The 17,035-nt window shown below is 37.0% G+C and overlaps 1 protein-coding gene across 2 annotated transcripts in view; it reads left to right on the top strand.

Moving 5' to 3' along the window:
• adamts10 (ADAM metallopeptidase with thrombospondin type 1 motif, 10) overlaps nucleotides 1–16,885 on the top strand; it is a 46,223-nt gene extending 29,338 nt beyond the window's left edge. For both annotated transcript variants that reach the window (XM_043247916.1, XM_043247917.1), the window contains 9 exons: nucleotides 3,339–3,462; nucleotides 7,795–7,875; nucleotides 8,896–9,059; nucleotides 9,513–9,639; nucleotides 10,724–10,853; nucleotides 11,378–11,582; nucleotides 11,782–11,958; nucleotides 12,087–12,246; nucleotides 12,909–16,885. In XM_043247916.1, the coding sequence (XP_043103851.1) occupies nucleotides 3,339–3,462; nucleotides 7,795–7,875; nucleotides 8,896–9,059; nucleotides 9,513–9,639; nucleotides 10,724–10,853; nucleotides 11,378–11,582; nucleotides 11,782–11,958; nucleotides 12,087–12,246; nucleotides 12,909–13,018 (1,278 nt within the window). In that variant the 3' untranslated portion in view covers nucleotides 13,019–16,885. The remainder of the gene's footprint in view (nucleotides 1–3,338; nucleotides 3,463–7,794; nucleotides 7,876–8,895; nucleotides 9,060–9,512; nucleotides 9,640–10,723; nucleotides 10,854–11,377; nucleotides 11,583–11,781; nucleotides 11,959–12,086; nucleotides 12,247–12,908) is intronic.
• Nucleotides 16,886–17,035: the final 150 nt, after the last annotated feature.

Raw genomic sequence — 17,035 nt, 5'->3', positions numbered from 1 at the left:
TTACAATAACTATAAAGATGCTTTAATGCTAAAGCTTTTTAGACATCAGAGTACAGTATCTTTTGGTTGGCGTGAAAGTGATTTTTTTATTACTCAACAATAAGGATTGGCTGCTGTTGTGTCATTTGGCTGAACATTCACTCTTTTAGAAGTAATTTAGAATTGCTTCAAAAAATTTCACATACATTGCTCTTTTATTTTTGTTTTTTTGTGTCTTGCAAACCTTAAACATTGCAAAAATTATTTCTTTAAATGTTTTCTACTTTGTTAATTAATGTTTTTTTCTGAATTGTTGCTGTCCAGCTCTTGGAAAAGTTAGTTAGAAATATGATTTTATAAACATCAGTTATCAGTCAGTTATGTTTTGCATCATATAAGATAAACGATCGATTTCTGTGTGCAAATGTATTTGCCTTTGAATCATTCATTCAAAATTTTTCCAAAAAAAGCCTATACTAGTGACAAATCTAGTGACTTCTTGAACAAATGTGAGTCTCTGTGACTGACTGGTATTGCCACACGAGCATAAGGTCTTGTTTTCCCAGTGCACGCTCTCTCTGTATCTGCTCTGTTCAGCAAGTGGCTGAGAAGAGCTAAGCTTTCAGTTAAAATAGATATTCTGTTGCATCTAACTTTACGTTCAAATATAGCCAAAATCACAGCACATATGTTATGTATATTTAATTTCATTAACAGCTTGATTATAATTCATGTTCCACCTATAATGAATAGGTGGAACTATAGCATCGCTGAATTTTCCATTTGTCTCTCTTTCTTTATCATATAATGTTTTCAAATTTACTCTGCTTATTCAGTTTTCTGTATTTAAGTAAATGTTTGGTGCTAACTGTGTTGTGTAAAAGCACTTAATTCTTGGTTTTACTTAGAAATTTTAGGATGATTTTCATTCATACAGAGTTCCACAAATTGGATGATGTAAACTGTAATTCATGTATCACATATTCTTTACTTCATATTCAGTCTTTCTATTTATTTTATTCCTGCTTGATTAAAAATGTCTCATACAATCAAAAAGCAATATGTTTAATAAGAAAAAGTCAAAATGAATAGACAACATTTGTTTAGAATTGTTTAGAAAAGAAAACCTGCCTGTTTAATTTTCACAGAGAAATTGACATTTCAGATTACTGTTTTATTTTTTGTCTGTATTGTTTATAAACCATATTGTTTACTGTTATATTAAGTGCAGCAGAGCTATGGAGAACTGCTGTGGGTGGAACTATAACGTGACTGAATTTTCCGTTTGTCTTCTACTGCTCAGGAAACAAATAAATTCTAACATCATCCATGTCCACTGTGAGTGCTGATGAAGGGTGGGACAAACTGGGTCAGATAAAAAACAAAAAGGTCACATATACTCATCCAAATCATTAGCTAATTACTGTGGCAAACAGCTGCCGTTAGTGCTCATGGTGGTACTTTAAAGTACAGTGTGAAGAGGGACCAGCTGGGGAGAGCTGGAACCAAACTCTGCTTTGGTGCAAACAATCAAGTGTGAAAATGGCTTAAAATATGTTGCTCATTAGCAAACTGTAGCGTACTTTTCTACTTTTCTGGTTTGTTTGGTTGTACTGCACAGTGTGCGCGTACACTTTTGGAGCGAGTTGGGCCGGTTTATCTTTGCACTGTTGTCTAGACCAGTGGTTGTTTTTATCAACAGTTCAGCTCAGTCCAACCCCGTTCTGCTCTGCTCTGAATGCTGCAAGAACTCGATGACCCCCCCCAGACCCATCTGTCCTCAGTTCACGCAGCTGAACATGATCACAGCGACTTCTCCCTCCCTCCCCGCCATCAGCTCTCACCCTTTCTCCATTTCTTTCCTTCCCTGCTCGCTTCCTCCATCTCCTTCTCTCACTCATTTCTCTGCTTTCTTATTTATGGTGCATATAAAAACCGAAGAACAGCAGGGGGAGAAATCAAAGTAGTGTTTGCAACCTCATAGTGGCTTAGCTTCCAAACAATAAGGGTTTGATTATGAAAGCAAGAGCTTTGAAGCACAAGGCATTAAAAACAGCCTGTATAACCATGCGTCCAAAAGCTCGGATCTGTTTGGTCCAGCAGAGGACATGCCCGACCTGCTCCAAGCGGCCACTGACTTACCATTGTTGTTGTGAGGAAATAGGTCACACATTTGCAGGTTATGGAATCTAGGCCAGGTCAACAAGAGTCTTTGGAGCTTTAGTGGGATTTTTGTGAACGTTGCACAGGCCAGGATTTGGAAAGTCTCAGGTCTGTCGGTTACTGAGTTCATTTTGTTTTATACCTTTTACATACTGACAGCTGACAGTTTTTGTTTCTACATTAATGTCCTGGATTTTGTGCAGATTTAGCCCCTTTGGAGAAACTTGCAGTTGCTTTGCGCAATGTCAGGGAAAATGGATTGTGATCTCTCAAAATCTGGGATTGCTCTGGGATTATACGTCAAACCCTTGATGTTTCTATTAGAACTGTCAAAAGTAACACATTAATAAATGTGATTAGTTAAATATGTTACAAGCATCAGATTCCTTTGCTCCTTTGAAAGACAGAAAAAAGAATCTTAGGAGAATTAAAAAGAGCTTCATTGCCATTTTCTTGGTAAAGAAGCTACTTGTGCACAAATACAACAACAAGACACATAATAAAAATGGACTATGTAATAATTATGAACCTTTTACAGTATTATGGATAATAATTCACACAATCTGAATCGAGACCAAAGCTTTCAAGCTTAGGAAAGCACAATAAAATCACTTTACACATATATCTGCTCCTTCACACAGCTGTCTAAAGGTTGTTCTGTCATTTTCAGTTTAAGCAGGAAATAATATTGCAGAGCACTTGGGTTTGTGTATGCTGTGTTGAATATTGTACACTTTTCCTAATACATTATTTGACTCTAAGTGATGTGAAGTTGATCGTTTTCATATTAAGCATTAATTATTATTATTATTATTATATTAAACAAGAAGGGCATATTTAGTTCTCTATTTAACGTTTTGCAAGAAAGATTTGAATGATAACATACAGTAACATACAACATAACATACAGATAACATACATACATTAAAGTCAAGACAAAATATTAACAGTGATTTTAGATTAATAAAAATGCACTGTAAAAAGACCTTTAAAATAATAAAGTGAGCTTTATATGAGATCATTAAAACCTAAATGTAAAAAAACCTTTATGTAATATTACATATAAGTGATTATAATTATTAGAAAGGTTATAATTTAAATTTACATAGACAATGCATATATCTGCAAAATGTACATTCCTTTTTGATGGTAAATATTAACCTCTGACCCCTCTAAATGTGTGTATGTATCTGCAGCATGTGGGCTGTGACCGGATCCTAGGCTCGGATGTTCGGGAAGATCGCTGCCGCATTTGTGGAGGAGACGGGAGCAGCTGCCAGGTCATCGAGGGGGTCTTCAATGACTCCTTATCTGAAGGAGGTACTAAGTGTGTGCACTTCAGCTTGAAGCTTTAACAATTTGTAACAATACGTGCAAAATAAATACTTCTGAAATACCATTTATCTCACTGAGGACCTGGGCGTTAAAAAAGTTTCCACAGACTGTTCTATTTCAGACTTGTGTCTTGTGAAATGACGTTTTAGGTGTTAAAATGCAAGCCCTCGATGGGATAGATTCAGCGAAACAGAGTGTCTGTTGCTGAGGATTTACAGTTGGTGTTAAAATATGATCCTGTAATGCTGAACTAAAGCTCATTTCAGCGCAGTTGGGTGCTAAAATATTATTCCTCCCAGCTTTAAGTAGAGCGAAAATAATTTATTTCTAGGCCAACATTACAGATTAAAGCAATTCCTTCAATAATGATTTAGTTTAGTGTTAGGGAAACATATTTTAACACCAACTGTAAATCCTCAGAAATAAAAACGTACTTTTGCTCTGAATAATTTTTGCTCGTTTGTTGACATCATTTCAGATGACATTAATCATAGGTCAAAAGCTATTTAGCTGTTGTTTCAGTCACAGCATGACTCATTGAGTCTGAATTACTCATTATAGAATTACTTTCCTTCAGGGATTGATAATGAAAAGTTCCACCCATTTTGTATTTTTCCTTAATTACGTTTCAATCAAAAATATATCACAATATATTGTTGAGAATAGCACTTCATGCCGACTTTTTTAGTATAGCTATTGCCACTCATAAAAAAGGGATGGTTGTGTACATTTTTTAATGATCATGGCAGCAGAAATTGTTTAAACATCCTGAGAAGGAACATTTTATTGTCTGTATTTCTAAGCATGAATTGTGATGAGCACTAATTTTTGCGGTGGCGATCACATCAATACTTGATTTTCAGGGGTTAAAACAATGCAGACAGCATGTGCAAATAAACAAAGCTATCATGAGGCGCACATTTATTTTCAGTGAATTTCCCCTAAGTGCCCTTGAGAGGATGGATAATATCATTGTTTCTGTTAATGGTTAAGTGAAGGCTGCAAAGGCACATGTGAGACTGCTATTTCTCTTGTTAACTCAAGTAACACAAGCCTGGTGCCTGAATTGAGTAGCCCCCCACCCCCTCCCAAACCTCAGAAATGTGTGTGTGTGACATGCTTTGAGGTACTGGGAGCAGCTTTGGCAAGATCCTCTGGTATCTGGGGGAGTATTTTGAGGCCTGGCTCAAACCCAGAAGTCCAAGTGAACTGGATTGTCCAGGACATTGGAGAGACTGTTGCTCCTTCCTTCAGTGGCACACACCGACCTCTTTAAAGCCCCAGATAATTCTGCTTTCCTGTTCTCCACTTAGCACTTTCTCAGCCGGTGTCCAGAGAGTTGTCAGTAAACACGCTTCTCAATTAGCTGTTGAAGTCACGAGCTGGAAAATGTTAAAATCAGCTTGCACTGAGACAGGACTGTAGTTAATTGGGTGAAAAGGTGGAAACGATTCTAGAGGTTTTTCTACTATAATTAATTCAGTGCATTTCACTATATAAAAAAACCCACAAATGTGTTGCAAGTTGTTTTATATTTCAAGCCCTCCACCCTCTCTAAAAAAATAATCTAATCGCTTTTGCGGTATGTTTTGACACTGAACAGGCACGAGAAGTCATTGAGTCATGTTGTCAAGAACGAAATAAAAATCGGCTAACCATAAAGGAAAGGAAAGGTGGGGATGAAAGCCAAAAGCAGTTTAATGGCACAGTTCAAAACCAAAATGAGTTTACAGTAACAGACAAGTAAAGTATTGTTTTTATAGCACCTTTTAAAATGGTGTTTATAAAGTACAGTAGGGAGAAATAAAATCTACATACACACTAGGAATGAAATAGAAACAGTGAAATAAAAATAGTAAACTAAAATGCAAGAGGATATAAAAGAGAAAAAATGCCTAAATACCTACAGTAAATATTATTATAATTCTGAATAACTGTTTTCTATTTTATGATATTTTCAAGTGTAATTTACTGCATATCTGTGATGGCAAAGCTGAATTTTTCAGGAGTCGTTACCCCAATCTTCAGTGTCTTTTTATTATCACATATTAATATTTGATTAATATTTTGGAAACTGTAATATATATATTCTTAGATTGTTTTGCTGCAATATGAATGTTTTTATTGTCACTTTATGTTTTTCCTCAAATAAATCAAGGTAATGCAGCATATAAGAACATGTGCTTTCTCCACTGGGCATATCTCAAAAAAGGTAAAGAACCCAGAGTAATGTATAGTAAAGGGACTCAAAATTCGAAATGTTTAAGGCCCTCTTCAGCTATATAATCACTTTATGGAAACTCAAACAATGTTTCTAAGTGTTTGTGCGGTGAACATCGTGCTTCAGGTCAGATATGTGTTGGACAGCTGCCTTGCTGTTGAGAGGTGCGCAGGGACTCTAGCCGTCCTGAAATGGCGTTTCATAATTACCTGCTTACATGCAAGGCCCAAGTCATAAATGCTTTGATACAGGATCTCTGCCACGCAGAATTCCTTCCGATGGATTCTGAAACAGACACACTTCAGTTAGAACGAGGATTTAGCGAGATGGGAGTGATCTGGAAAAACATCACGCTTTCCACAAAAATATGAAACAGCACAACTGTTTTCAACATTGAAGGTAATGTGAAATAATTAAAACAAAACAAAATAGCACGTTAGAACGATTTCTGAAGGATCTTGTGAGTAATGGCTGTTGAAAATTCAGCTTTGCCATCAAAGGAATAATGAAAACTGAAAGACACTGAAGTGTAGATTGAGTGGAAGGGTAGTGGTGCTGTTTTGTGAAGTAGCAGTGGTTCGGATGTGGGTGGTGTTGTTGAATGGCAGGCTGTTGGCTCCTGTGCAGGACTGAGGGTTATTCTCAGCTTCAGGAAGCTCTAGTGGGCCACTCCCTGGGCGGGCGGTGGGACAACATTGACCGCAGTGGCTAGCCGAGGCCGGGATGATGGGCTATTCTTGGCTCCCGTTGTATTTTTGAGTTCAGGGTTCTTGTGGGTACAAACACAATTTGAACACAAAGAAACAGTTTATATAAAAATGTGGTCAATGAATGAGATGCTTCCAGGCATTGTGCTCCACAAAATGCCAACCGACTGACCGATCCATACAGATGACCTCTAAACTACTTCACTTTCCGTCTTCCGTTCTGTCTCGCGTACAGCCGTGTCCGCACAGCTTTTTGTATACTGAAGTATACTGAATCGCGGATTAGTGCGAATGGATGAGCTCGACACATGCTCAGTGACACCTATTTGAGTCGCGCTTTTTCAGCATTTCTCACGCGCGTGCGCTTTTGTCCGCTGACAGTGTGCGAGTTCTCAAAAAATTGCCTGCACGTGGATGGGGTGCACGGCTGTCCGTGAGCCCTCCAGATGACAAAAATGACATAATGCGGATGGAGGCGGGCGGCCGGAGTATACTTTATCATGTCTGCCCTTTTTCTCTCTCTATGTGTACATGTTGAGTACTCAGTGCTTCTTATTTGGAATCGAATCCATTTATTTCAAAATACCATTATGCTTAATATTTGTTAATTCTTTACAGCAGTCGAATATGCATGCATACATATGACGACTAGTTCAATTCTTGAAATAACTGAGTCTTGAACTCATTTTGTTTATTAAATCAAAATCACTTATGAATATGATTTAAAAGAGAACGATTAGTGTGTTTAACAAGTGAATGAATGAAATGCTTGCTTTTGTAGATTTCTTTATGTATTTTAATACATAACTTTATAATATATATTTTGTGTTGTTGATGTTTTAATATATTTATTTAATTATTTGGATGCATTTAAACCACCTTTGTGCCTATTTAAGGCATCGTCAGCAAATATTTACTTCTGTTTAAATCAGATTTTGGCAGTTTATTGTTGAGAATGCAGTACAAATATTTCTTCCGCATAAATAGTACAAGAATTGAATTGAATAAAAGCTCTAATCAGTAATCAGGAACAGAATCAATTTCTACCCTTTGTTGATGGCTTAATTCTTTGTGGCGCACACGTCGCCTCTTGACTGTTTACAACAGAATCTCTGTCAGTGGCAGGACTGAATTGAAAAATTAGTTTAGCTCTTTTCCTTTTTTTTAGTCTTTGGTCAGAAGCTGGAGTTGTTTGCAGGCCTGTGGTGGAATCTGGCTTTAAACACATTGTGTGTTGGGCAGCAGAACTGAGGGACGTTGCCCAGGAATTCGGTCGGAATCTCAAAACTCTGCATATCCCATCACAGTCGCTCTCAGTGAAGCACCACTAACTGCATTGTTCTCTTGCTGCGAATAAATGTATGTCTGTCTGTGTGTGTGCTCTCTTAGGTTATGAGGAGGTGGTCAGAATCCCCAAAGGATCTGTATTCATACACATCCAAGAGCTCAACGTCTCTCACAATTACTTGGGTGAGACACAATTTTTCATGGTTTGACTCAAATATGAACCTCTCATGGGAAGCAGAACTAATACACTGTTGGAGTTAGTGGATTCTGTAAAAAAGCTTCCCAGCTGAATTGTAAGCAAAGATCTGAGAAGCTTATAGGTGCCTCATGGCTTGTGGCCTTTCACATTTAAATTAAATTGTTTATACCAAGTTATCGCGTTCAGCATTTTGCATTGTTCATACTTCACCCCGGGCTATTAATTAAACCTGCTTCGTCAGGTTTCAAAATTTTACAATGTACATTTGTAAACCCCCAGCTAATAACCGCAGTTAACGTTTACTGTCACTATTCAGTGTATTAACTCAAAGTGAAGTGTTTTGTGACTGTAAAGCTATAAAGCTCTCTTATTTCTAAAGGTTGACCAAAGTTCTGTACAATAAAGTAATAACTACAGAAAAATACACAGCATTGTAAAAACAGTACTATAAAAAAAGACAGATCACAGTGATCAGAGTATTAAATGCCAGAGAGAATAAATGTCTTTAGAGCAGACTTAAAGGATGAAAAATTTGATTTGAATGCTTATGTATTTACTTTTTTACTCTCATCTAAAAATGTTTCCATTACCACTTTTGCATTTGCTCTCAAAAGTACTGTATTCCCCCAGGAAACTTTGCATTAGCTTTTAAAAGCATAGAATTTTTGCAAGTTTTGTATTGGATCACAAAGTTCTCAGTGGAATGCACTGTTCTGAGAGCGAATGTCAAAGATTCAATAACGAATATAACTGTTATTGGAATTATTTAAAATGAGAGAAAAACTATATTTCTATGCTTTTGCAAATTAAGCAGTGTTCTTTAAAGAACACCATACTTATCATTCCAATCTCATATTTTTCCCATTTCAGTAGCCCCTAGGGGCTCCATATCTTCATGATTGGATGCATTCTATGCCTTGGTACCACAACTGTTGTATAACATTTGTGTTTTGAGGCCTGTTAATTCATTGACCTTCAAGTCATTAACTCTTTCCATACCCTAGTATTGAAGAATAAAGGGGATCAGTACTTCATCAACGGCAAGCTGACCATCGACACGCCACGACGCTTTGATATCGCAGGAACCACCTTCCACTACCGCAGACCTGCCAATGAACCAGAGACCCTAGAAGCACTTGGACCCACCAACATGACCCTGATCGTCATGGTAACTTAGAGATGCTGGGTGGTCTGTTCAAGCAGGATATTTATGCACTGCTGGTGTTGGTACAGATGCCTCAGAATTTAGACAGCTGCAGTGTATTTGCAGTTTGGGCCAAGTGTAATTTTCTGTGTAAATGTTATTCAAAGCTGAAGTGTGTAATTTTTTCAATATTTTCATAAATGATTTTCTCCTCTCCCAGTTTAATGTGCTAAGAAAGCAACGAGTAAGCTGTTTGTAGGTTAATTGAAATCCAAAAAGTGTAAACAATGTGTTTCTTTGATTTTTTTTGGTTTATTTATTTTTTGAGCATCTCAATCAACTGACACAGCAGCAGTGTTGTGAGTTTAGACTCAGTTTGTCCTAGCAATAGAAAGATTATTTGTTTTAGATTTCATTACAATATTCTTCTTTGAGTGTTTGAGGGCCGGATCAGTTCAGTCTGCTGTTGTGTTGCAGGTGTTGGTACGTGAGGAAAATCCTGGGATCCTTTACCGTTTTAACCCACCTGTCAACAGAGATCCTCTGAGCAGTTATGCCTGGCATTATACATCCTGGTCCCGCTGCTCTGCGCTTTGTGCTGGAGGTGACCATTTTCTGTCTGCCACTGTTATAGTTCAGTGTCTGTTTACTGACACACATAATGTATTCACATGTGAAAATGACATTGCTAGGTTTTCCTTGAAGAAACAGTTTGGTATATACATTCACAGTGACTAAAAAATGTGTAAGAAAGTCAAGCTGTCCAACACAGTTCACACAAACAATGTAAATTTCCCATGTCTGACTGTTCGGATGTGTGTGAACCGTTTGAAAGAATGAAACCCATTTGGGGAATAAAACAATTACATGGATTGTATATATCAAGAACACCAGCTTTGATGTCATTTCCTATCTTCAAGCTCTTTCCCTATTATTTTTGTATCCATGCTTTGTGAGTTAATGGTCCGTATTTATCTTGCTGATAAGAAACTATTAGCTATGACTCAGAACTAATTTGCTGGTGAAAACATAGACTCTGCTCCAGAATCTAGGGAGCTACAGCCATAATGGAGTAGATAGTGCCATAATGTATTAAAATATCCACAATGACAGGTAAAATAAATATTGTTTCAAAAACATTATCTACATTATATTGGTAACGTGTCAGTTTTTATATGATGCTAGAGAATTTTTAATTTAATGCTATTGAATGTCAACCAATAATATAAATTTAACTATGCATTTAGATTTTGTACTTTTGGATATTTTGATTACTGATGGCTATTTAAAACTATTTATTTAATTCTTAAGTAATTTGTTTTTAATAGAAGTCTCTAGTGCAGCAAAATGTTCAATGTCGTATAGAATTTTAATATCAACCTTCTATTTGATTTCGCTTATTAACTGTAACTGGGAAATCATGATTTGTATTGGGTCATACTTTTAATATTGGTAAACAGTTTTTAAAAGGCAGCTATCTATTTAGGCTAAATAGGTTTTAGAACAGAGCCATAGTGTTCAACAAAACTGGCACAACATATCACGCCGTAATAAATTGACAGGGTGTTGTGTATTTCCACAAAGACTAGAATGACACAGCATTGACATCAAAGCTCCATGTTTGTATGATAAGGGTTTATAGTAATCTTATGTGATTTATATAGCGAAGACTGTTCTCTGTGCCACAGGGGTTCAGGTCCAGCAGGTAGTGTGCAAGAAACAAGCCGATCATTCTGTGGTGTACAACCACTTCTGCGACAAGAAGAACAAGCCCAAAGACAAGAAAAGACCCTGCAACTTGGAGCCCTGCCCTCCAACGTGGGTGTTCTGAATGTGTTTGTGTGTGTGGCATTAACATTCATCCCGATCATGTATGCTCCATGCTAAATATAGGTGCAAATGGGATGCGTATGGAAACACATGGTGATTCGATCACGCAAACCACATTCAGAAATGATCAGGGACGCATATGGCCACATCAGTTTTTTAGAAAATGCTAATGTATCCTGATGCTTTCCAGATATCATCGAAAGGCCACTGATTAGCCAGTCAGTGCAATTGGTTATACTATCTAAATCACTGTACCACACATTCACATAAGCTAATAAATATTCATAATATTTTTTGTTTTATCTTTTTACATTTTTGTGTTTTTTATCATTGTTTTTAAAACATTTAAATCGTACACTTTTTCATTTCAAATTAGTTTCTTTTCAGGTTTAATTATTCATTCTCTCAATTTTCGCAGTCTTATATTTTTGTACTGTATGTGCACAAGACTCAACATGATGTCTCTGGTATCACCTGATCAGTGTGATGTGACTTGATATCTTGTCTGTCAGGTGGTGGACAGGGGACTGGTCAGATTGCAGTCGGAGCTGTAACGGAGGAGTGCGTACGCGGGAAGTGCTGTGTAAAAGGAAGATCTCAGTTACGGAGGAAAAAGTCCTGGATGACGCGGCCTGCCCCCCACCTCGACCTTCCATCACCGAGCCCTGCAACAACCACACCTGCCCTCCAGAATGGCATGCCCTTGACTGGTCTGAGGTAGAGCAACTGGGTCTGCATCTGGGTCCAGCTGCATAAACATAGCCTATATGTTAAGGTCGTGTCTTAAGAACTAGTGTGACCAACTAGCAGTCAGCCAAGGGGTCTTATTTCGCTGGTTCAATTAGACTCTAGTAAAGTTTTGCTTTGAGTGCAATTTGGTATTGTCTCTTAATCTGTTGTCGTGTATCTTTTGCAGTGTACTCCCAGCTGTGGTCCGGGTTACAGGTACAGAGTGATTTTGTGCAGAAGTGGAGAGAATGGTGAAACATTGGCAGAGTTAGAGTGTCCGAAACAAAGCCGCCCGACCACAAGGGTGCGCTGCAACATTCAGCGTTGTCCACCAGCGCAGTGGGTTACGGGACCCTGGGGAGAGGTGAGTGAGAAGGAGTTTGACACTTACAGTCAACATCTGACATAATTGTTTAATGTGTAATGTGCAAAATTAGATGACACCATTTACATGCTCCTGTCCTGTTTGACGTGTGTTTTTGTGTGTTCCAGTGCTCAGCTAGGTGCGGTATGGGTCAGGAGATTCGTTTAGTGCAGTGTCTGACACACACTGGCCAGCCATCCAATGAGTGCCCTGACACACATCGTCCTGCCTACACGCAGCAGTGCAAGAGCAAATGTGACAGCAGTGGCCCTACAGATAACCCTGAAGGTTAGAGGTCAAAGGGCCAGCAGACACAAACTGCATCCTGATTTCCATACTCTCTGTCCCATAAAATATTATAAATAATGCTTTACAAATCATAATATGTTGAATAGCATACTGAAGCTTTTTGAAAAATTGCCCACTGTCCCTCGCTCTTTTATCTATTGTTCGCAATTTTAAGATTATTATGTTGATTCATTCATATCAATTTAACTAAGTGGGCATTACAAATCACTTAAACTTGTGTCAGTACATCATAAAGGGAACAGGGCACCAACCGCACTGCTATTAGTCGGGGATGTTCAAACTAGTAATGCGCAGATGCTGCACAATTAGGCTGTATTCAATATACCATGATGACTTATTTTCAGATTTGGCTTACACGAATTTGCCCGCGAAATTGAGTGAACATAGCTTATGAAAAGTGACCCGACAAATTCGTTACTGATTTTTACCCACATTTGGCGGGTTGATGGGTGCTAATTTTTAGTTGGCCATCCTAAAAGTTAGCATGATACTTGAAGAAAATAATGTAACTTTTCAACTGCAATGCAAATGTCGAAACTGTGATGGATGCTTGAAAACACGTGAATATCTGAAAACACTGCATTTTTAGGATTTTTTTTTTTTGTGATGTGACTGACTGCTTTTTTTTCTGTGTCCTGCAGAGTGTAAAGATGTGAACACAGTGGCATACTGCCCCCTGGTGCTCAGGTTCAAATTTTGCAGCCGTGCATACTTCAGACAGATGTGCTGCAAAACCTGCCAAGGACACTGACCTCTCTCTCTCTCTCTCTCTCTCTCTCTCACACACACACACACTCTATGTCTCTCTCTTGTCCTCATTTTCTTCCCTCTCCGCCCTCCATTTCCTTGCATGGCCAAAAACGCCCATGCTCTGCATTTTGGAGTGCTGGAGGAGTGCTGTTAACCACTGGCAGACTGACATCATCGCGAGAGAAAGTGCGGGAAGAAATGAGAGCGAGAGAGAGACGTGAAAAGTAAGAGAGAGAGAAAGTCTGTGCTGCTCTCTTTCTCTCCCTCTGACCAGCTGCTTTGGCATTGCTGCTGTGAATACCGGTCTGCCCAAAAGACATCTGTCAGTGTTTCTTTTGCTCTTCCATGAGGTGCTTTCGCCCATCACTGTCATACAGAGAAGTGTCTGTGTGAAATGTCACAGCTGTACTGCTAAATCTCAGTGAATAGTTGTCGTTTATTATTGTAATGTGATAAAAGAAGCATTTATAGACCAATCGTCTTTAGTCTTAAAGGTGCACTCAGTAATTTTTTTGTGTGTGTGGCACTGGTTGTTTTGGACTTATACTGACAACTATAGTTTTGGATGAATCATTAAAATGAATTAAAATGATTAGTTAAGATGGCTATGTGACAATGGCTCATGTGATCATAAGAGACCCACCCCATGTAAAATAATAAAACAACTCTTGCTTATAGAGTTATATACTTTTATTTTGCATATGTATACAATTTTACTTTGGAAAAACATTATTGAGTGCATCTTTAAAGGGATAATTCACCCAAAACTGAAAATTCTATTCACTCAGTCTTTTGTTTTTACAAACCTCCAACTCTCTAGCCACCTGAGAACCTGCATCCTCATATATTTTAGTGAATTTCTCTACTCTATACAGAGACTATACATGCCAAATGTTTTAATTTTTATTGTGCACATTCAGGGCTTTACAGAGATAATATAAATTTGGTTGTTTCACCATGAACACTACCGTTTCTTTGGTCTTTAACAATGTCTGACATAATTTTATTGACATGCGTATGGAAATATGATAATATAATGTAATTATCATTTAAATCGGACACATTTTTAGATTGTGTCAGATTTAAATGATAATTTCCTCAACATCTGAGGAAAATGTTATAGGTTTATAATGAAATATGACTTTCTGTTACGAAACAGATTTCATACACATCCTCATATGAGGACACAAGACTAAAAACATGTCTATTACGAATTTTGAGAGTCACAACAAATGAATAGGGAAAGAAATTATGTTTCAATATTTCTGTGAAATATTATATATTATGTAGAATTATTTCTCCCATTATTACACTTCTTTTTTCATTATATGTTGCCCCAAAAACATGTTAATATGTAAATTAGATTTATAGATACATTGTGTATAATGAGAAAAGCCATTTATGACCATTTTACACACATTTTGCATAAACAATTAGTAATGGTAAATCATAATACAACATTATTCAGAATAACATTATTGAGAATCATGTTCCTAAAAAACTAAAAATGTATTGGTGATTTTAAAAAAAGCAAATGTTTTTGCCAATTCATGTTTGTTCGTATATTTTCTACAATATCCTCTACCAAGGATATAGCTTAACTTATGAATGAAATCCTTTTTTTATGCTCTAAACTATATTCTTACCAGGTCTCAGGAGGCTAGAACACAAATATCAATTTTTATATATATATATATATATATATATATATATATATATATATATATATATATATATATATATATATATATATATATATGCATGATATGCAAAATAATGGTTTAGAACATAAATGTATTTTCATTTATGGGTGAATTATACCTTTAAGGGCCTTTTCACTTATAGCAATTTGCAAAGCAACCAACAGTTTTTTACATTTTTTTATAAGATTTGATGATTTACAATGACATGCGTAAAGGTGCGGTCACATTTACATCTGTCTTGAAGATTTTCAGCAAAAAAATCCAGTCATTTCAATAGGGATTTTACTTAAGAGACACAGATTTTGCAATGAATTTGGCAAGTTGTGCAATCACAACGTTGAGCTGCTTGTTTTTTACGCAGCTTGTATTTGAGCTGCACATTGTACATTGCTACCCTATGCTAAACAATCGACCTTTTGCAAAAAAAAAATCGCTGAAAATTCCCTAATGTGAGCGCACCTTAATGCTTCAGGATACAGATGAATTCTTTAATTGAGTAGGAACATTTCCGAGCAGTGACTTGTTGACATTAAACAATTGCTGTCTGTGTGAACTGCCCTTATGAGACACTCCAGATCACTCAGATATCATAAGCTCTCATTCAGTGTGGTTGGTGCTGAGATACTGTATCTTTTAATCTGATGGCCTTGTGGCTATTTGCAGGTGCTGTGCCGTTTTCTTGCCATCCGGTCCCATAATGCTTACATTAATTAACCATAAGATATAAGTGCATCAGTCAAATCTGGATGAACAGTGAACTGTTCGGCAAACAGAGGGAAACGAGAGGTAATGTCAGTTTAGCTTCTGTGCACAAATTAAAAGTAGATGAAGAGGCCAATGGAAGATGTTGTTGAACCATGTGGTGGTTATATTGTTTTTTTGTTTTTTTTTCAGACATTTTTTTTTACCCAAGATAATGTTCTTTACTTTTAATGCACCACAAGCCTGCATGCAGCATGCAATTGTGATTGTGCAGAATTGCGACCCATGTAACTTTCTAGTTTCTGGGCTGTTTCTCTTTCATTTTATTAGGTCAGAAACAAATAGTCATTCTATCACCCTTTGATAAAAATGAAAATTCTGCAATACTTGACCTTATGTTGTTCAAAACCAAAAGAGTGTCCAAGCTGCTGTATTTCATACAGTGGATTGATGAAACACAGTTGAGATTTTAAAAAAGCAGTTATATTCAAATTCCTCTAACGCCACCTAATAGGTTTACATAGGTAAAACACCAGAATTTAAGTCCTTATTTGTTGTCATAATGCAAAACCAACGACATTTGAATTTGCACTTTCAGAGAAGGGGACGAATTAGGGAACTAATCTTTTTTGCTCATTTTACTTTGGGTCCGTTCCTCACAAAAGAACGCATGTTGCTTCACAAGGGTCTGGAACAGCATAACGGTAATTAAATGACAGAATTGTCATTTTTTGGTGAAATCTTACAACTTTCAAAGTGTTTTCATAACATTTTGATTGGGACTCAAAATTTCCTTTTCCACATTTCTACCCCAAATATCAACATTTAGCTCACATTTGCCAACTTATTTGTGTCAGTCACAATTAGAGAGCCGTAACAGACCTTCTCTCCGTCCTGGGTCCTGGCAGCACTCAACGAATGTTTGATTAGAAGAGCAGATCTTGAAGAGGTGGCCCCCGTTCAAGGACTGGTGGCTAATCTGCGGTGCTACAGTATGGTGCTATGTCTTTAATTGTCGCAATCTCGAGATTCAAGTTATTTTTATATTGTAGGGATTGTTTTGCTAACGGTAATACATTTGCTAAGGAAAAAAATATATAAGCAAGATTCTATGAAAACTAGAATTATTGTTAAAAGTCTCTCTGTAGAGACACTAACTTTGTAATCATTCTTTGGTACAATTATTATGTGAAAGATGAAAATGCTGTTTTGCTTTTGATGGTAAGCTTTTTATCCTTACATTGCAGTGTGTTCCTACATTTGCAATAACTGTAGATTCACTTTGGAATTGCAGTCACACTTGTTTATTTGGACTTTGTTTAATATTGATTTTCACTTGCTACCCAGTAACTTGCTGTACTGTCAAGTACTTGTGATGTAGTGTATGTCCTCCGAATTGTATGTAGACCAGTTGAAACGAATTTGAAATGCTGAATAAAAAGATGCATTGTGTACAAATAATATCCAATGGACCGTTTCGTCTTTTATATATACGTTCCCTTTTTTGTTGCAAAGCTTGATGAAAGAGTACAGTACTATCATGTTTTTCACATAAAAACCTTTTATACTCGTCTTTTTGTAAAATGTTTGTATGCACTAAATATATAAATAAC

Source organism: Puntigrus tetrazona, chromosome 8, assembly GCF_018831695.1.
Source record: "Puntigrus tetrazona isolate hp1 chromosome 8, ASM1883169v1, whole genome shotgun sequence".
NCBI lineage: Eukaryota > Metazoa > Chordata > Actinopteri > Cypriniformes > Cyprinidae > Puntigrus > Puntigrus tetrazona.
This window is presented reverse-complemented; position numbering and strand designations above follow the sequence as displayed.